The following is a 20786-nucleotide window of genomic DNA, read 5'->3' as shown; positions in this document are numbered from 1 at the left end:
TATTTTATTTTTTTATTTATTTTATTTTGTTCTTGGTTTTTTGTGTGTGAGGCAATGGGGGTTAAGTGACTTGCCCAGGGTCACACAGCTAGTAAGTGTTAAGTGTCTGAGGCTGGATTTGAACTCAGGTCCTCCTGAATCCAGGGCCAGTGCTTTATCCACTGCACCACCTAGCTGCCCCACTTGTCTGGCTTTTAAAAGAGTACTAATCTTGGTGTAAGAAGCCTTACTCAAGGGGCCTGACTCAAATCCCAGCTTTAATTCTTCCTAGCTGTGTGACTAGGGGTCAATTCAGTTCTCTGAACCTGTTTCTTCATCCAAAGCTTGTATTTGTAGTATCCATCTCAGAAGGTTGTTAGAAAGTAAATTTTTTGTAAAGTTTACAGCATTATATAAGTATATATTATTTCTAAAGCTTTTTTTCTACCACGGAGGAATTTTAAAAATTAGTCTATATATTATCTGTAGTTTCTATTTATTTTGTTCATAATTCTTTCTCTAGTGATGCTATTGCAAAACATATACAGTTCCGCCAGATGTGCAACAGTTTTTTCATAGACCTTGTTTCCACCATGTGTTTCAAAGACAACACTCCACCAGACAAAGAAGTTATTGAAGAACTGCTCTCTTTACTCTTTGTCCACAAGAAGCTCTTAAAAGATGACCTACTAAGTAAGTTATATCTAGCTAAGTTTTAATGTATTAAGAATGTTGCACTTAACCACCTTCCTATATTTTGAAACTGACACTCTTTTTCCATGTCAGTTTCAGAACATTCTGAATACACAAAGTCACTCTCACCATTTGATGATGTTGTAGATAAAACTCCAGTCATCCGTTCAGTGGTACTTAAACTGCTCTTGAAGTACAGGTAAGAATAGCTGAACTTTTGAAAGTTATTTCTGGGAATCCAGTTGGACTGTTCTGTCTCCAGTATTTCTCCCAGCTCTTACATTTGCTCAGTCTTTGATTGAGTAGGAAAATCATCAGGAAATTGTAAAAAGATCCCTACCACTGTGTCCAGAAATGCCTTTATATTTCTGTAATTTGAGGATTTCTTAGAAAGTTTCATGAGAATTACGTTAGATGAACTTTTTTAATTGGACAAGAAAGGATCTGAATTATGTGTCCCTTCAGAGTATAATAGAAAACACCTTTTTTGGGTTTTGTTATTCCAGAAGTACCTCACAAAAGCTCATGTGTGGGTGAGCTCATGTTGTCACACATAACTGATGGTTTGGTTTGTTCAACTTAGCTGTACTTCTTTGTTCTGTTGGCAAGTATCATTGCAAAGTGACAGCAATGTATAAAAGATAACAACTTTTTAAAATTCTGGTTTTTAAAAAAGTTCTTTTATTGGTGCTTCTTGTAGGACTGTAGAATCTAGTGCTAAAGGGGACCTTAGAAATGATCTAAAACAACCACCTCATTCTACAGAAGATGAAACATAGACGGGGGTGGCTAGGTGGCTCAGTGGATAAAGCACCGGCCCTGGATTCAGGCGTTCCTGAGTTCAAATCCAGCCTCAGACACTTGACACTTACTAGCTGTGTGACCCTGGGCAAGTCACTTAACCCCCATTGCCCCACAAAAAACAAAAAAACAAAAAAACAAAAACAAAATGAAATGAAACATAGGGAAAGTGATTTGTGCTAGGCCTCCAAGCTAGTAAGAAGATTTATATAGAAGGAAATATGACTTAACTGCTTGAGTGCTCTACTTGGAGCAGGAAGATTTGGATTTATATGCAATCTCTGTAACTTAAACTGTGACTATCAACAAGCTGCTTCATCTCTCCCAGAATCAGTTTTCTCATGTATATAATAGTAGTGCCTGTTTCTCATCTATATGTTGTTAGTGTGTGTAAAGTGTTTTGTAAACTTTTGTCAAGTGTTGTCACCTGTTCTTTTATTATTGCAAAGAGCAGATAAACAGTAGGTTTTCTTACTCAGATTCTGTTGCTCTCCTATCACACTATATCTGTACATAAACTAGAGACTGCCCTTGTCTGTGCTGTTCTCTCCCTTTCCTATATCCTCCTCTTTTCTTCTCTAGCTTCTTTTTGTTCCTTGCTCTTCTCTTCCATTCTCTGCTTGTTCTCTTCGCTCTATTGAGGTATCTAGGTGGCACAGTAGATAGAGTTGCCAGGCCTTGAGTCAGGAAGACTCATCTTTGTGAGTTCAAATCTGTCCTCAGACACTTGTGTGGCCCTGAGCAAGTCACTTAACCCTGTTTGCCTCAGTTTCCTCATCTGTCAAATGAACTGGAGAAGGAAATCGCAAAGCACTCTAGTATCTTTGCTGAGAAAGTCCCAGATGGGGTCACAGAGATTCAGACACGACTGAAAAAATGATTGAACAAACAATTCGAAATCTTGACTTTCAATGTTAGATCTTCCACAAAAGGTCCTGAGACAAGTTTATTTTTGTCTTTTTTGCCCCATTTGTAAAATAGTCTATTTCATGAGAATGTTTACATGGTTCATAAATTAATTATTTAAATGGTGGTGCATGATAGTACATACCTTCTAATCCTTGCTCCTGGCGAGGCTGAGGCTGGTGGATTAATTCATTTCAGGAGTTCTGAGTTGCGCTGGCCTGAAGCTGGTTGTTAAGTCCCAGTACCAAGCCCCCAAAGTAGGGTGGTGGTGGAGCTGCCCCAGTAGGTCAGAGCTTCCATGCCCATCCATAGTAAGGTCAGGCCCATGACAGGCTGTTGCCCTTCTAGGCTGGTTGAGATAGGGAGAGCTTGTCTGAGAAGGATGCAAACAAACATATATATGTAACATACTTCATTATTCCAGCAAATGTTCAGTTAAAGACTTTGTCTCCCTGCAGCTTCCATGATGTCAAAGAGTACATTCAGCAATATTTGTCCCAGTTAGAGCAGAAACCATTCCTGGATGAAGACAAAACTGAACTATATACACTTTTTATTAACTGCCTGGAGGTAAGTTAACTCTTATTCTGCTACCTTTCTTTTGTAAACAGTGAAATCATGGAACCTCAGAATGGGAAAAGACGTTCCCTCTAGTCCAGCCAGGAGACCTCGTGGTGTAATGGGAAGAGGGCTGGATTTGGAGTCATTGGGCCTGAGTTAAAGTCCTGATTCTACTGCTTCTTATCTTTGTGACCTTGGACTAGCCACTTTGACTCTCCCATAATCAGTTTTCTTATATACCTAATTTATTTCTCATTTATATAGTAGTAGTACCTATCAGGCTTGTTCTGAGCTTTGTGATCTTTGGCAAATTAGGTAACCTTTCTGCCTCTCTTGTTTCTTCATCTGTAGAATGAGGGGGTGGGGGTTGGACTAAATGGTTTCTGAGGCCCCTTCCAGTATAGAGATCTGATCCTCTCTTTATCTAAAGTATATTTAGGGGTAGCTAGGTGGCACAGTGGATAAAGCACTGGCCCTGAATTCTGGAGGACCTGAGTTCAAATTCGACCTCAGACACTTGACACTTACTAGCTGTGTGACCCTGGGCAAGTCACTTAACCCTTACTGCCCTGCACCAAAAAAAAATAAAATAAAGTATATTTAAATGCCAATTGTTAAAGAACAGTTAGTCTTTATCCACTCTTTTTCTTTTCTTATTCCCATCCATTATATGACAGTTTTAGGTAGTCTGTGGCTTATTTTCCCACTCTGAATGTTTGAATTCATGATTCAACCTGTGACCAGGATATAAGTAGAGCTTGAAAACACAGTAACCAAAGAACCAGAACTGTTTTCCTCTTTGTTCTTAAACTTTTAGGATTCAATATATGAGAAAGTGAGTGCTTACTCTGAGAAGGATAGACTCCAATATCTGAGAGAAGAGGGACATTTCCTTGGAAGTTATTTTCCAGTACTGCAAAATGTCGAGGAAACTGTGAATGAGTCCTCAGTGGAATACCTACAAGACATGGCCAGGATCCGGCTCTGCCTGGACTGGGCTTCAGATTTCCTCTTTGAATTACATGAGACGCTAGGCAAGTCTTCTTCTTATTTACAAATTTATTGATCATAGGAGAGCTGGTTTTGTTTTCAGTTTTTTTGTGTTTTTATTAACTGTGTTTTTCGGGTTTAGTGTGAGTCTTTATTCTTCCTATTATAAACACCTTGAGGGTAGGATCTCTACCTTTTTATATAGTTTGGGTGCTTGCCTAATTCTGAACCACTTAATTGCTTTTTCTCTCCAGAGGTAGCAGAGGAGAAGCAAAGGTATCTGCAGCAAGTCAAGAGATTTTGCCTTCAAGCAGGCAATGACTGGTATCGTGTCTACTTGGTGCGGAAGCTGGTTAATCAGCATGGGATGGAGTTTGTACAGAGCCTTTGCAAACAGGACCACCAGTCCCAGTGGGTATTTCCCAAGGAAATCATCGACCAACTGGTGAGAGGAAAGCCAGAGCAGGCACCATTAACCTCTTTATGCATATTTTGCCATAGGCTTGCTTTTATCAACTCTTCCTGCCTTCTTTCACTACTGATTGGACAGCATGGCATGTGTCTCCTTTCTTTCCCTTTCAGTGTTTCTCATGTCTAGTAGGGGGTTTCTGAATTTGGGAAACTTCTATTTTTGTTCTTATGCCCTTGCTAAAAATATGGTTTCTGACCAAGACTGGCCTAGGGAGACCTGGAAGAGTAATGTGTCCCCTAGGCTGAGGGGAGAGTTCACACTTGAGGAGAGGAGTAGCAGTTGGTGGCGCTTCAAAGACTTTCTTTGATCTTCTCTGAAATGCAGAGATTAGCAATGTAATTTCATCTTGAGGCAACTTAAGGTTAAGTTTTCTGGCCCTTTTCAGTAGTGAAGAAACATTTAAATCTTCTGGCTTGAAATCTGGTTTCTTCTTGTTTTGTTTTGGGTTTTTTTGGTGAGGCAATTGGGGTTAAGTGACTTGCCCAGGGTCACAGAGCCAGTAAGTGTTAAGTGTCTGAGGCCGAATTTGAACTCAGGTCCTCCTGACTCCAGGGCCGGTGTTCTATCCATTGCACCATCTAGCTGCCCCAATCTGGTTTCTTCTTAAACACATTCCCTTTGCTTTGCTGCTCACCCCATATACATTTAACTTTCGGTATGGTTGACATTCCAGAGGTGAGTTTTTCCTATTCTGTGTCATTTTTGGTTCTAGCGAGATCAGTCAGGCCAGATGGATCGCTACCTGGTATGTGGAGATAGTTACAAGGCCCTTCGTGATGCTGTGGGGAAGGCAGTCCTCAAGTGTGATCCAAAGTGTGTCATGACTGCTCTGAAGGTAGGATTTGCTCTAATAAGAAGACCTATACCTTTCTTACCTCCCTAGCATTGGTTCTGCTAGAGGGAGATTTCAAAAGGATGTGCAAGTGTTATCATGGCCTCTTCTTCCCCCAGTGGGCAGCTGTAGTGGCAATGGCTCTAGTCTCAGTGACATGCCCTTTGTTATTGTGGTAAGCCAGCCATCATGCCTTAATGGGGAGAGTTGTTCCTGGCTGCTATGTAGGCACATAAATGCACAGACAGTTTTTATAATATAATCTTGAACTCATTCGTAGGGAGGCAGTGTAGGACAGTGGGGAAATGCAGTAGGTTTTGAGCTAGAGGATGTAGGTTCTAATAACAGCTTTGCCCCTTACCCACTTGGGTAACCTAGAACCAGTCACTTCTCTAAGTGACCCTTAGTTTCATTATCAGCTTTGGATCTATGATCTTATAATCCTGGGTTGGTTTATAATAATTCTTTAGTGTCAAGTTTATGTATTTTGATTCAGTTTGTAAGCTCCTCAAGAGACCATATCTCTTAGTACTTTAATACCACAATGCCTGGTATAGTGCCAGATACATAGGTACTTATATTCTCATTGAATTAATGGATGAAAAAGTAGTTTTAAAAAATCACATGGTCTAAGAAGAATAACCCAGGGCTTAGATGGTTGTTGGGGATAGTATTTAAAGGGGCAGAAACCCTAACCTTCTATTAGTAGTCTGTGGGGAGATCCTCACTACCTCTTAGGCTACACTGCATATCTACCCACAGGTCATCCAAGACTTCTATAATTCTCACTATGTATTCCTTGTTTTTCAGAAATGCAAGAGCTCAGACATTCAACAGGCTGTCTACCTGCTATTGGCAATTTTCCAGGAGCTCACTGTATCATACAGATCCCACAATACAAACATCCACCCCAAGAAGGAGGTGAATGAATACCAATATTCAGTAATTTGTTCTTTTAGGGGACTAAACAATAGAAGTGTTTAATTCAACTTGTGCTAGACTCCTCAGTCACTTTGTAGAACATTTTTCTAAAACCTTGAAAGTAACACTGAAGTTGAAGGTTGGAATTACTGGGTTTTAATCTTGATGTGTAAACATTTCCATTGGGTCTGACCCAAGCTGCTTCTCTCCCTTCCTTAGAAGTATTTTAGGGCTCTTGACAGAAGACTCTTTAAGGGACAACAGTGTAAGTAAAGAGCTTTTTAAATCGGCACCCTTTGCTTTAGCCCTGACTGTCACCTCAAACATAATAAGCATATTTTGAATTTAAAGTTAGACGTGTTTAAAAATAAACTTGTCCTTAAGTTTTTGTTTTGAGCCAGAGGACGTGGGTTCTAATCCCAGTTTTGCCCCTTACTACTTGGGTAACCTAGAACTAGTCACTTCTCTAAGTTAGTTTCATAACTTAGTTTCATAACCCCTTGTATGCACAAAAATTGGCTTTAGATGTGTGATTGCAACATGTACATCTAAGTGTTCTTAAAGTGACTTGATGGAAAGATTAAAGAAAAGGTTGTTTTTCTCCCATAAGTGGGAGAAAATTTGTACCATCCCACCTTTGAAATTTGATGCCTTTAACATATCAAAATTCTATAACTAACCATGAGATTTCATTGGATCCATTTAAAACTTCTGACCATGGTGACGGAATCATGAGAATAGTTTTTTCTATTCCATCAGCAATGTGAAGCAGCGAACGTGTTCATCAAGGAAGCAAAATCCCTTTCTTCTCCTGCCTTGAAGGAAATGGCAACAACCCTGGTGATTAATGCTTGTCCTTTCCTGACTGTGGATTCCAGTGATTCTAGGCACAAAAGTACAGTGACAGAATTAGCTGTTCATGCTAAAGCTGTTCTGTTGTGTGGACAGAATCCAGTCCTAGAACCTCTAAAGAACCTGGCCTTTAACCCAGCCTGCATGCAGGTGAGTGCATGAGTGTAGTGTGGAGTGATAATAAGAATAACAGCTGACATTTATAGAGAGCCTTAAGGTTTGCCAAGCATTTAACAAATATATAATTTCATCTTTAGTAGATGCTGTTATCATTATTTACAGATGATGAAGCTAAGGTAGAGGTTAAGTGATTTGCCCAGAGTTACAGAGCTAGTTAAGTATCTGAGACAGAATTTGAACTTGAGTCTTCTTGACTCCAGATCCAGCACTTTATCTACTGTGCTGCCTCACTGCCTCAAGATGGTAATATTAATACATTATATACTGTATTAATAGTATAGCAGATCTTTCAGCAACATCTTGAACAACTTACTAATAATATAGTTTGTGGGAGGGAGCTCTTTAAGGGCTATCCTATGGCTGCTGCCTTGGCATAGGATATGTCTAACTGATTCATCTCAAGGAATCCTTTCTGTTTCATTTTCCAATTTGATCTATTGCACAGTGAAAAGAATGATCGATTTAGAGTCAGGAACTGGGTTGTGATTCTGGATTCTGGTTTCTTAATATAGATGTGACTAGAGTCATAAGGTCTCAATGTCTTCATCTCTAAAAATGAGGGATTTGGTCTAGAAGATTCCTCAGACCCGGTTGCAGCTCTCAGTATGTGATCTTTTGACTATTCAAAGTGCAGTGCTCCTAAAATAGCAGCGTTTGCCTAGTATTTTATGTTGTCCAGAGGGAACCTTCAAGAGAGAATCCTTTCCAAAGGGGATTCTCCAAAAAATCTCTAGAAAGCCTGATTTAGAAGGACCATATTGTTTCACTAGGTTCAGCGAGGCTATGCTAATTAATGTGTTCATTCATCTAAGCATCTGCATTTCTTCCAGGATTCATTTCTTCCAACAATGCCTGAAGACTTACTGGTGCAAGCGAAAAATTGGCAGGGCCTAGAATCAGTCCACTGGTATTGTAAGTGTTGATCTTAAGTGGAGAGTTCTTATGTTCTTAGCATTAATGACAGCTAATGGCATTAGAGAAAAAAATCAATTTGGATTTATACCTCAATCCTGATACCCTAATAGACTAAAATGCTGTAGAATTGTTGACATTTGTATATCTCCAGGCAGTCTAATATTTATGCCTGCTTTTAGGACCTTGTGTGCTAAGAGCAGAGATCTAAGTGACACCTACTGTAACCACATCGAGGTAGCTTCTTCAAAGCATTTTCTTTCCATAAGCTATATCCTCTGAAAAGAATAAAGGACTATGTTATGAGACTCACACAAGGTACAATTCACAACAAATTGAAAGATTTTCTGAACTATGAAATTAGGCTATATAAGATTACAAATGAGAATTTAGTTTAGATTATGATAGTGGGGGACAGAACTGTTAATTCATATGATTACAATACAATTTAAACTTAGCCATCTCCTCTAGCAAGTCGTTCCCTCTCTTTATAATATTCCAGAGGGTTATTCTGGTGTACAGTCAGTTTGTTGGAAGTATTCTGAAACATCCATTAAAATGTGTGTACCATATATTACAAATATTGTCTGCTTTAATCCTCACAATAACCATGTTACGTAGGTGCTTTTATTATCCTCAAATCTTGGTTAGATCTGGAGAGTTGTTTTCCCTTCTAAATATTTAGCTTATTTAGCATTACTTTATCAGCTAATATAGTGTCCTGTCATTATTTTTTACAGTGTGTCCCAATGGTCACCCTTGCTCTGTTGGAGAGGTAAGTCTTTGTGCTTAGGGATTGTTATCATTTTGTTACAAGGTAGAGAGGCAAAGCTTCCAGGAATGGGGAGGTAATAGTTCAACTGTACTCTACCCCTATCAAGTCTCACCTAGAGTACGGTGTTCAATTCTGGTCACCTCAGTTTAAAAGTGACATTAACTATCTAGTAAGTGACCAGAGGAGGGCAACCAGAGTGACCTTGAGTTTGACACATGAGGATCAGCTGAATAGTCAGAGTCTGAAAATGTAGATGAGACATAATACCTGTCTTCAAGTATTTAAGGTTAAAAGCTGGAATGTGGAGGAAGGATTAGACTTGTTCTTTTTGGCCCTAAAAGACAGAACCAGGAGCAATGGGTGCAAGGTACAAAGAAACAAGTGTAGGCTTCATTTCAAGAAAATCTTCCTAAATTAATGATAGTTGTACCAGAGTGGAATGGGCTGCTTCAAAGGGTGGTGGACTCTCTTCCTTAGAGACCTTCATGCAGAAGTTAGATGGCTACTTGTTCATAGGTTGAATTAGAGAACTGCTGAGGTCCCTTCTAGTTGTCATTGCCTCTGATTGTTTGCAAGGTGATTGTTAGCACAGCATCTGGTTTTAGGGGAAAACAAGATCTTAGAAGTAAATCCTACGCATGAACAAATGTCCTGGAAAACAATTTGGAATTGTCCAAGAAAAGTCCCTCAGTTGTTCATATTTCAGCTGCCGTTCTACCACTAGGCATATATCCCAAGAAAGTCGAAAGATAGAAAGTCCCATGTGTAGCATTATCCATAGATAAACTGTGGCAGCAAAAAACTAGAAACAAAATGGGCTCCCATCAGTTGGGGAGTCATTGAACAAATTGTGACAGATGAAAGTTAGTGAAACCTTTGTGCCTCCATAAATAACCAATATGAGGAATTCAGATATAGGAAAACTTAGAAACTAGTGCAGAACAAAGAAAGTAGAATCAAGAAAACAACAGATATAACTACAATAACATAAATAACAGTAACATTAAAATGTTGCCAAACTCAAAGTAGTTATAGTGACTAATTTCTTAGGAGAGAGGCAGATTGGTGGGATAATGTCATTTAAATTGCTTTTTGTGGATTGGTTTTGTTTAAGTTTTTCTTTTCTTTTTTACAAGAGAGGATACAGTGGAGGATGGGGAATATGTGGGGAAAGGATGTTGATTTTTCTGTTGTTGTTGGTTTTTGTTTTTTGTTTTTTTAATGAGGCAATTGGGGTTAAGTGACTTGCCCAGGGTCACACAGCTAGTAAGTGTTAAGTGTCTGAGGCTGGATTTGAACTCAGGTACTCCTGACTCCAGGGCTGGTGCTCTATCCACTATGCCACATAGCTGCCCCGATTTTTCTGTTGTTTTTAAAGGCAATTTATTGGGAAAAATAAACTCAAATTTCAGGAGGTTGGTGAGGGGGAGGAGCCTGATTAGAACATCAAGTAATCTTTATTGCAAAGTCAGCTTCATGGTTTTCTTTTTCCTTCCTTTCTTCCTTTTTTTTGGTGGGGGTTGGCTTAGTGTGGTGCCCCAATGGAACACAGCAGATGTGTTGACTGTGGTGCTCGGATTGGAGGTGAAAACCACAAGGCTGTACAAGGCTTTAATGTGGTCAGGTATGTCTTCTCAATTTTACCTTTCAAGATGTACTTGGTAAATAGGAGTGAGCCTTGACTTTTTGTACATGAAGGTCTCGGCCTGCTTGGAGTTACTATTGGTATAACCATGAAGCACCTGGTTCAATGGAGATTAACAGAATTTGTTACAAAGTACTTTAATACTGTCTCCTCCACTTAGTCTATGAGTTTATTGTCAAAAGCCCTATATTAGTGACCTTCTTTGATTGTACAATTCATTGCTTTAATTTAGACTGACAGATTTCTAAAGTTTTAGTTTAGTGTCTAAATGAGTAAGCCTTTTAAAATTTTTCCTGCCAAAAAGAAATTCATTAAACACCACATCTTAGAAATCCAAAGAGAATTGGGCCTCATGATTACACAGCTTTACTTATGAACAGGAAGCATGCTTATAAATATATCTGTGAGGTCAGAGTATTGGACTTAGTTCTATCTATTTCTATTAAGATCCTACTTATCCTTATCAACCCGTCCGTCTTTTGATCCCAAGAAAATAAGCAGGCCTCTGTTCTGACTGACATACTATCCTGCCTAAAGAATAATATGATAAATGACTACAGCTGTTGACCTACTCCATAACAAGAATTTAGTGTGTTACCATTACAAAAATTGGGCCAGCCAGCATGCCTATGCTTACATGTTACTGATGATTCTGTTACTGGAGGGTTGATTTAAAAGGGGGCCCTTGTCATGTCTGACCTGGGGTCCTGGTTCCCAGATGCTGAGGATTTAAAGTACAGCAAATTCATTGGCAGTGAAAAAAAGAGACGATGCTTCTCTACCCACAGTCTGTCCTCTACAAGTGTGGGGAGATTCTGGGTTTGTGGTGGAGAGTGACAAAGGCAATGAACAGGTTTGAAGGCAGAGGATGAGGCTTTGGGTCTGAGGTCTGCCATTATGTAGTCTTTCATAATCATTTCACCTCTTATAGCCTCAGCTTCTTCATCTGTAAATGGAGGTAATACTGCCTATCTTCTACTCATTTGTCTTGCCAGGATCAAATGAGATTATGGGTGTGAAAGTACTTTGAAACAAAATGCTAAATAACATACAAGCTGGCATAACCGTTGTTGTTATTGTAATTGTAGGAACAATGTAGACAGGACTCAGTCTGGCCATGTACTGGGAAATCCTGATGACAGAGGTGTTATGGTGGTGTCAGACAGAGAGATATCCCCAGTTGTCTTCATTCTCCTTCGATTACTCACTCATATGGCTATGCTTTTGGGAACTGCTCAGAATGCCCAGGTATGGCATTGTTTTTACTTATGTTAGATATAAATGACTTATGGTAGTGTTTTCATCATGATTCTTATTGCAGATTCCAGTTAACGTGAAGTAACTTGTGCCTAATCCAAAAGTAATCTGTAAATACCCATTCATATTTATTAGTAAAACCTCTTATGGGTGTGAGGCCATCTCTTTACCTTGCCATCTGAAATTCATTTTTTTTTTCCCTTTGAAATTCATTTAAAATAGACCACCTTACACTTATCTTAGGCAAGGGAGAATTAATGAAATCATGATTCTAGCCATTGTAAGAAGGCTCTAAGGAATTAAGAAAGCATTTACCAATTTTTTCCTAGGTGATTCTCCAGGAAAGCTGATAAGGTTTAAGGCTGTTAATTCTAACGTAAGCCATGTTGAGGTCACTTTTTCCAGCTACTGTTTTGTTCTTCTCTTTTTAGTATGAAGTTCACTTCAACAAATATTAAGCTTCTGTTAGGTGGAAGGCAGTACTGAGTAAAGTATAGAGGACTTGCCTCAGAGCTAGGAAGTATTGGATTCAAATCTGGCCTCTGATACATACTGGATATGTAACCATAACAAAATCATCCCTCTCTCACTCTGTCCTAACCCCCATCATAGTCTCTAAGACCAAATTCCAGATAAATCGTTGATTAGCATTGGTGAGAGGAGTTGCCACATTGGGAGTTACCTATACCAGTGAAAACATAGATCTGCACAGAGTGTTCAAGGCCTTTTTGTTTTCCTTTTGTTTTTTGGTTTTTTTGCCTGTGGTATCTGACTTCACAATATTATCTTTGTCTTTCGAGAAGTTTTTCTGATGTAGTACTAATTTATAAAACCAGGGAATCTGCACAGCTTCCCATATTTGAGTGCCATCTTTACTCTTGGTATTTGTTTCTTGGCTTCCTGCAGGCTCTGCTGAAAATCATTAAACCCACAGTTCGGGATCCAGAAAGATTTCTTCAGCAACACATCCAGAAAGACTTAGAGCAACTAATGAAGACCCTAGGAAGAAGTGCTGATGAGACCGCAAATGTGGTTCACATCATTCTATGCTGCCTCCTTAAGGCACCTCACCACCAGCCTGGCTCTTGTAAGAACACAAAGCACAAAGGGGTGGAAAAGGATAGAAAAGAAAGAGATGGAATTACTAGCTAAGCAGCATCGAAAAAGGTCTTATTCTTGTTTTTTGAGACCTTAGATTGGACATCATGAATCAGGATGGAGTAATCAACATCAACAAGAGAACTTTCTGTATAAAAGCAAGAACCTTTGCTCTTTTCTTTCTAAACTCTTTTTCATAGAGTCAACAGTAAATAAGTCTACAACGTTAGGGACACAAATCACTTAAGACAAGTAATCCCTGTCAAAGAATAAAATAGCCTGTCAATTAGGGAATGGTGGTTGAATAAGTTAATGGTATGTGAATGTGATGGAAGACTCTTAAGGCAGTAATAGATGATGAAGGGGATGATTTAAGAGAAACTTGGGAAGACTTGTATGCACTGATGAAGAGTAGGGTGAGCAAAACCAAGAGAACAGTTTATGTAGTAACAATAGTATTGGAAAAACAAACAATTCTGAAAGATCTAGGAACTTTGATTAACACAATGACCAAACTCATGATGAAACATTCTATCTACCTCCTGAGAGAGAAGTGATTTACTCAGGATTCAAAAATGAGAATTTTTTTTTGGATATGGACAAGCTTCACTATAATAGGAGTTTTGTTTTTCATGCTTTTTCAATTAAGGGTATGGGGAAAGAGAAGGAATGTGGATTATTTGACGCAGTAGCTTCTTGGAGTTGATTTTGTCCATTAGTTATTTTCTAGACTTTTCTGGTTATTTTCTAAACTAGAAAGCTAACTTTTAAAAAAAGTTAAATTAAAATTTTTCAATTAACCAAATTTTTCTTTTCTTCTCACATCCCTTTCCTGTTAAACAAAGAAACAAATAATAAAAACAAACCCTATGGGGCAGCTAGGTGGCACAGTGGATAGAGCACCGGCCCTGGATTCAGGAGGACCTGAGTTCAAATCTGGCCTCAGACACTTAACACTTACTAGCTATGTGACCCTGGGCAAGTCACTTAACCCCAATTGCCCTGCCCCCCCCCCCCCAAACCGAACCCTTATAACAAACATGCCTGGTCATGCAAATAAATTACCCACATTAGTGATGTCCAAAAATATGAGATTCATTTTGTACCTTGAATTTATCATCATTTCTATCAGGAGGTAGGGTAAATATGCTTCATCATTGGTCCTTTGTTTTTTTTTTTTGTTGTTTTTTATTTTAACTTGTGATATATAATTAAATTTTGGGGCAGCTAGGTGGTGCAGTGAATAGAGCACCAGCCCTGGAGTCAGGAGGACCTGAGTTTAGATCTGGCCTCAGACACTTAACACTTACTAGCTATGTGACCCTGGGCAAGTCACTTAACCCCAATTGCCTCACCCCCCCCCCAAAAAAAAGAAAGATATATAATTAAATTTTTTACATATATCAAACAGATATAATATATACATATACACATATAAGACATATAATATATATTTTCTACATTAATACATTTAGATATACCTAGATATAATCTAGTACATATAACTTAGTATTTTAGATTCTTCCTCTTCCTTTTTTTTTTTTAGTAAGCAGGCAGGGTTTTTAAATACAGGTAAAGAACTGTTTTATAAATTATATTACTTATAAAAATAATATGTATGACAAATTTGTTTAAATATAATTACTATATAAATAAGACCTAAATAACTCATAAGCACAACATATATATTTGTGTGTATGTATAGATAAATATATACATCCTGTACCCTTCCCAGAACACCATCTTCTTTTTTTTTTCTTCCAGGTTAAACATTTTTATTTATATTTTCTGTTCTGATCTTTATCCCTCCTTCCCTCCCTCCCCACACTCCTTCCCAAGGTGGCAAACAATCCAATATGGGTTATACATATATGATCATGCAAAACATCACCATGTTTGTCACTTAATGAAAGAATATGAAAAATAGCCTGCTTCAGTCTGTTCCATCAGTATCAGTTCTTCCTTTGGAGGTGGATAGTATGTTTCATCAATATTCTTTTTTTTTTTTTAATCAACAAACATTTATTTTATTTTTTCCAGTTACATGTAAGGGTAGTTTTCAACATTCATTTTCATAAGATTTAGAGTTCCAAATTTTTCTCCCTCCCTCCACAAGATCGCAACCAGGTTATATATGTACAATCCACAAGTGTTCTTTTTATCAGTTATTTCTATGGGGGTACATACTAAGCTTCCTCATTAGTTCCTTGGGATTGTCTTGGATCATTGCATTGCTGAGAGTAGTTAAGTCATTCATAATTGCTCATTGAACAGTACTGCTGTCACTATGCCCAATGTCCTCCCAGCTCTGCTTACTTCACTATACATCGATGTTCATTAGTCTTTCCAGGTTTTTTGGGGATCATCCTGTTTGTTTTATCAATATTTTGGGATTGTCTTGGATTATTGTATTGTTGAAAATAGTCAAGTCATTCATAGTTCTTCATCAAACAATATTGCTGTCTCTATGCACAGTGTTCTCTTGGTTCTGCTCACTTCATTATATGTCATTTCATACATGTCTTTCCAAGCTTTTCTGAAGTCATCCTCTTTGTAATTTCTTATCCCACAGTAATATTCCATTACCATCACATACCACAGTTTGTTTAGCCATTCCCCAGTTGATGGGCATTCCTTTGATTTCCAATTTTTAGCCACTACAAAAAGAGCTTCTATCAATATTTTTTGTACAAATAGGTCTTTTTCTCTTTTGGGGGGATGTCTTTGGGATATTAAACCAAATAGTGGTATTGCTGGATAAAAGGGTATACACAATTCTATAGCCCTTTGGGCATTGTTTCAAATTGCTCTCCAGAATGGTTGAATCTTTTCACCAACAGTGGATTAGCGTCCCAGTTTTCCCACAATCCCTCCAACAACCAATATTTTCTTTTCTTGTTATATTTGCCTTTCTAATAGGTATAAGGTGATATCTCAGAGTTGTTTTAATTTGCATTTCTCTGATCAGTAATGATCTAGAGCATTTTTCATGTGACTTGTATTTTTAAAAATTTGATGCATTTCTTTATATATTATCTTCTTTGGTCCCCGTCCGTATTCTTCCCCGTCCATAAATCTGACAGACAATTCCATACTTCTTTAATTTTCTTATGGTATCATTCTTTATTTGTAAATCATGTACCCATTTTGACCTTATTTTAGTATACGGTGTGAGATGTTGGTCTATATCTAATTTCTTCCTTGCTGTTTTCCACTTTTCCCAGCAGTTTTTGTTAAATAATGAGTTTTTGTTCCAAAAGCTTGGATCTTTGGGTTTATCATATACTAGATTACCATAGTCATTTATTCTATCTATTCTACTCCACTGATCTACCTCTCTATTTCTTACCCAGTACCAGATTGTTTTGATAATTTTGCAATCTGGTACTGCTAGACCACCTTCTTTTGTATTTTTTTTTTCATTGATTCCCCTGATATCCTTGAACTTTTGTTTTTCCAGATTAATTTTGTTATTATTTTTTTCTAGCTCTATAAAATATTTTTTGATAGTTTGATTGGTATAGCACTAAATAAATAAATTAACTTAGGTAAGATTGTCATTTTTATTTTATTGACTCTGCCTACCCATGAGCAATTAATATTTTTCCAATTATTTAGATCTGACTTTATTTTTGTGAAAAGTGTTTTGTAGTTCTGGTCATATAGTTTCTGTGTTTGTCTTGGGAAGTAGGCTCCCAAGTATTTTATATTGGCCTAAGTTATTTTAAATGGAATTTCTCTTTTTATCTGTTGTTGCTGGACTTTATTAGTAATATATGGAAATGCTGATGACGTACGTGGATTTATTTTGTATCCTGCAACTCTGCTAAAGTTGTTAATAATTTCAAGTAGCTTTTTAGTTGATTTTCTAGGATTTTCTAAGTATAACATCATATCATCTACAAAGAGTAATAGTTTTGTTTCCTCGTTACCCATTCTAATTCCTTTAATTTCCTTTTCTTCTCTTACTGCTATAGCTCATAATTCTTTCTTTTTTTTTTTTCCGGGGCAATGGGGGTTAAGTGACTTGCCCACGGTCACACAACTAGTAAGTGTCAAGTGTCTGAATCCAGATTTGAACTCAGGTCCTCCTGAATACAGGGCTGGTGCTTTATCCACTGCACCACCTAGCTGCCCCCGTAGCACACATTTCTAATACAATATTGAATAATAGAGGTGATAATGGGCACCCCTGATTGTATTGGAAGGGCTTTTAGGTTACAGATCATGCTTGCTGATAGTCTTAGATAAATAGTACTTATCATTTTAAGGTAAGCTCCTTTTATTCCTATGTTCTCTAGTGTTTTTAATAGAAATGGGTGCTGTATTTTGTTGAAGACCTTTTCTGCATCTACTGAGATAATCATATGATTTCTGTTGTTTTTGTTATTGATATGATCAATTATGCTCATAGTTTTCCTAATATTTAACTAGCCCTACATTCCCTGTCATTGGTCCTTTGAAATCATAATTAATTATTGGGTAGATCAGAGTTCTTAAGCCTTTAAAATTGTTTTTCTCTTACGATGTTGTTAATATAGAAATTGTCCTAAAAGTCTTAGTGCTATTTTATGCTACTGAGGTCTAAAACTGCATTAAGGTTTTTGGGATACCCTGTATAAATTGATGTTCTGGTTCTGCTCACTTCAATTTTCATCAGGTCATATAAACTCTGGTTTCTCTGAAACTCTCCATTTCATTTCTTTACCACAAAAATATTCAGTTACACTTACAATAGCTCAATTTGTTCAGCCATTCACCTCTTTCATTTTCCTTTCTTTGCCACTACAAAAAGAGCTGCAATAAATATTTTTGTACTCATGGGTCCTTTTTCTCTTTTTTAAAAAAAATCTCTGTGGGGCATAGGCCTAGTAGTGGTGTCACTAAATCAAAGGGTATACAGTTTAGTGACAAGTCATAGTCCCAGATGTAAACAATACAATAATGTTCCTGTCTTTCCGAAGCCCCTCAAACATTCCTTAACCTTTTTGTGAGCTTGTCAATCTGATGAGGTGAGATGGAACCTTAGAGTTGTTTTGATTTCTTTTTTTCTAATTATTAGTGATATGGAACATTTTTTTCATATGGCCATTGCTAGCTTGGATGTCTTCCTTTGAAAACTAACTATATCATTGGACCATTTATCATTTGGTGGGAGAGTGGCTTTCATTATAAATTTGGCTCAATTCCTTGGAAGTGAGACTTTTATTAGAGAAACTTGCTGCAAAAATTTTCTCCCCCAGTTAACTGCTTTCCTTGTTTCATGAACTCTTCCCTTCTCCATGTATCTGAAAATTCACTTCTCCCTTACTCCTCCAGTTTATGATTTCATCTTTTATATCTGAAACTTGTGACAACTGTCTTTTCCTTTTTCTTTCTTTCTTTCTTTCTTTCTTTCTTTCTTTCTTTCTTTCTTTCTTTCTTTCTTTCTTTCTTTCTTTCTTCCTTCCTTCCTTCCTTCCTTCCTTCCTTCCTTCCTTCCTTCCTTCCTTCCTTCCTCTCTCTCTCTCTCTCTCTCTCTCTCTTTCTTTCTTTCTTTCTTTCTTTCTTTCTTTCTTTTTCTTGCCAGGCAATGAGGGTTAAGTGACTTGCCCAGGGTCACACAGCTAGTAAGTGTCTGAGGCCAGATTTCAACTCAGGTCCTCCTGAATCCAGGGCTGGTGCTTTATCCACTGTACAACCGTCTTTTCAATAGGTTTTCTCCAACCATCTGCTCTTTAGAAGGGTATTAGGCCTGGTATCCATTACACCAAAAGATCCATAAGAAAATTATACTGAGCAGGCAATAGATGGCAACTAATTGATGGAAATTTCTAAAAGCATTATTTAGACTAGAACCTTAGAGCATAGTTTCTGTTCCTTCAGCCCTTAAATGCTGCCCATGTTTTTCCTTACAGGGCCTGTAGGTTTTGATGCTACACTGTCCAGTAAAGAGAGGAGGAACCGCTGGGAAAAGGTTGTTGCTGCCATGATTATATCTGAACTGAAGGTAAGAAATGGGGGAGGATCTGATTTTAAGATATCTCTGGGGGGGAAAAAAGATATCTGTGGGAAGTGTCAGCTCTGCAGAGGGCTGTGTTAGGTGCTAGAAACACAAAGGTGAAAAATCAAAGTTTATTATTTTTTAAAAACCAGTGTGAGCTCATTTTCTGGGGCATTAAGTCAGCCCCTCACATTACTCTCTAACTGGAATAGCTGCTCAGAGCCTCTGAATATCTCCTCCTAGTTTGGGATATACACTATCATAATTCATTCCAGTTTTTTAGGGTTTCCCAAGTACATATTGTTTTCTTCTCAGGACTGTGCTAATTACTCTAGGTGTGGAGTACAGAATAAGAATGTTACAAAGTTGTTTTTTTTTTTTCTTTTTGGTAGTTCAGTTGTTTCAGTCATTTCTGACCCTTTGTGACCCCATTTGAGATTTTCTTGGCAAAGATACTGGAGTGATTTGTCATTTCCTTCTCCAGCCCATTTTACAGATGAAGAAATTGAAGCAAACAGTGACTTGCCCAGGGTCACACAGCTGGGTGTCTGAGGCCAGATTTGAACTCAGGAAGATGAGTCTTCCTGACTGTAGGCTTGGCACTTTATCCACTGCACCACCTAGCTGCTTGGTTTTTTTGGGGGGGGGAGGTGGCATGTAGTAGGCACCTCTAAATGAGAGACAGTTTGGAGAAGTGTATTGGACTTGAAGTCAGGAAGACTTAGGGTCATATCCTTCTGTATACATACTAACTTTGTGACCTTCAGCAAGTCACTTAATCTCTTTTTGCCTTAGGTTAATCTTAAATTTATCTACAACTATGATCTGCCTTGGTGGAAACAGTTGTATTTCTAAATGCTTGACAATATCAACAGCACTTCCCAGACTTCAGCACTCTGAGAATGACAGTGAACTGCCCTCTACATAGTGGGTGCTCAAGAAATATGCTTGATTAAAGATTAATCGCTCATTTAATAAATAGAAAAATTAAAGTAAGATCACATAATGATGTAATGAGAGAGTGGGGATAAAAACTACTTATTCTGATCCCACTTGTTAGTTTATTTATTCAGCAAGTATATGCTAAGTCCTGCTGTCTGCCCTGCACTATACTAGGTACTTTGAAGAATGCAATATTAGTATAAGATATAAGCTCTGTCCTCAAAGAGCTTATTTTGTTTGGAGACAGACAGACAGACACACACACACACACACACACACACACACACACACACACCATTATTTGATTGAGTGCCAAATTCATTGTTAAAGATTCTTAAATTCTCTAGTACTTGAATGAAAGGTTGTCTAATCTAGCCCCCTAATTTTATAGATGGGGAAACTGAGATCCAGGAAGATTTAAGTTGGTGACAGTGAGGATTAAAGCCAGGTTCTTTCTACTATATCATTCTCAGCCATTTATGAGCCTCAGTCTTCTTCTACTTTGACTAGAATGGTTTTTGTCTTGAAGGGCTTTGCTATAGGAAACATGAATTACTAAATATGATTTTATTTCTTTTGTGCAGTGTCTGGATAAAACTCTTCTGGAAACAAATATCCGCATCAGCCAGGATGAACGCATCAGTTCCAACCCAGTGGCCAAAATCATGTACGGTGACCCAGCGACCTTCCTGCCCCATCTACCCAAGAAAAGTGTTGTGCACTGCTCCAAAATTTGGAGCTATAGGAAAAAGATCACTGTTGAGTACCTCCAGCATGTGGTGGAACAGAATGATGGAAAAGACATAGTGCCGATCCTTTGTAGGTTCCTGCAGAAGGTAAGCCACCCACTGACAGGGGAGGCTGCACAAACTGCGTATGAGAATATCTTTACAAAATCCTGTAATAAGGGTCAGCTAAGTGGCGCAGTGGATAGAGCACTGGCCCTGGAGTCAAGAGTACCTGAGTTCAAATCCGGCCTCAGAACAT

General features: G+C 38.0%; 1 protein-coding gene across 2 annotated transcripts in view; it reads left to right on the top strand.

The window, feature by feature from the left end:
• RNF213 (ring finger protein 213) overlaps window positions 1–20786 on the top strand; it is a 175184-nt gene that overhangs the window by 141904 nt on the left and 12494 nt on the right. For both annotated transcript variants that reach the window (XM_043999869.1, XM_043999868.1), the window contains exons 45-59: window positions 503–672; window positions 766–871; window positions 2838–2949; window positions 3758–3974; window positions 4185–4375; window positions 5115–5237; window positions 6045–6155; window positions 6915–7157; window positions 8018–8099; window positions 8840–8874; window positions 10404–10498; window positions 11608–11767; window positions 12683–12863; window positions 18772–18863; window positions 20384–20635. In XM_043999869.1, coding sequence (XP_043855804.1) covers window positions 503–672; window positions 766–871; window positions 2838–2949; window positions 3758–3974; window positions 4185–4375; window positions 5115–5237; window positions 6045–6155; window positions 6915–7157; window positions 8018–8099; window positions 8840–8874; window positions 10404–10498; window positions 11608–11767; window positions 12683–12863; window positions 18772–18863; window positions 20384–20635 — 2170 coding nt within the window. The remainder of the gene's footprint in view (window positions 1–502; window positions 673–765; window positions 872–2837; window positions 2950–3757; window positions 3975–4184; window positions 4376–5114; window positions 5238–6044; window positions 6156–6914; window positions 7158–8017; window positions 8100–8839; window positions 8875–10403; window positions 10499–11607; window positions 11768–12682; window positions 12864–18771; window positions 18864–20383; window positions 20636–20786) is intronic.

Source organism: Dromiciops gliroides, chromosome 4, assembly GCF_019393635.1.
Source record: "Dromiciops gliroides isolate mDroGli1 chromosome 4, mDroGli1.pri, whole genome shotgun sequence".
Classification (NCBI taxonomy): domain Eukaryota; kingdom Metazoa; phylum Chordata; class Mammalia; order Microbiotheria; family Microbiotheriidae; genus Dromiciops; species Dromiciops gliroides.
The sequence above is the reverse complement of the archived record's forward strand: the minus strand, read 5'-3'. Positions and strand labels throughout refer to the sequence as shown.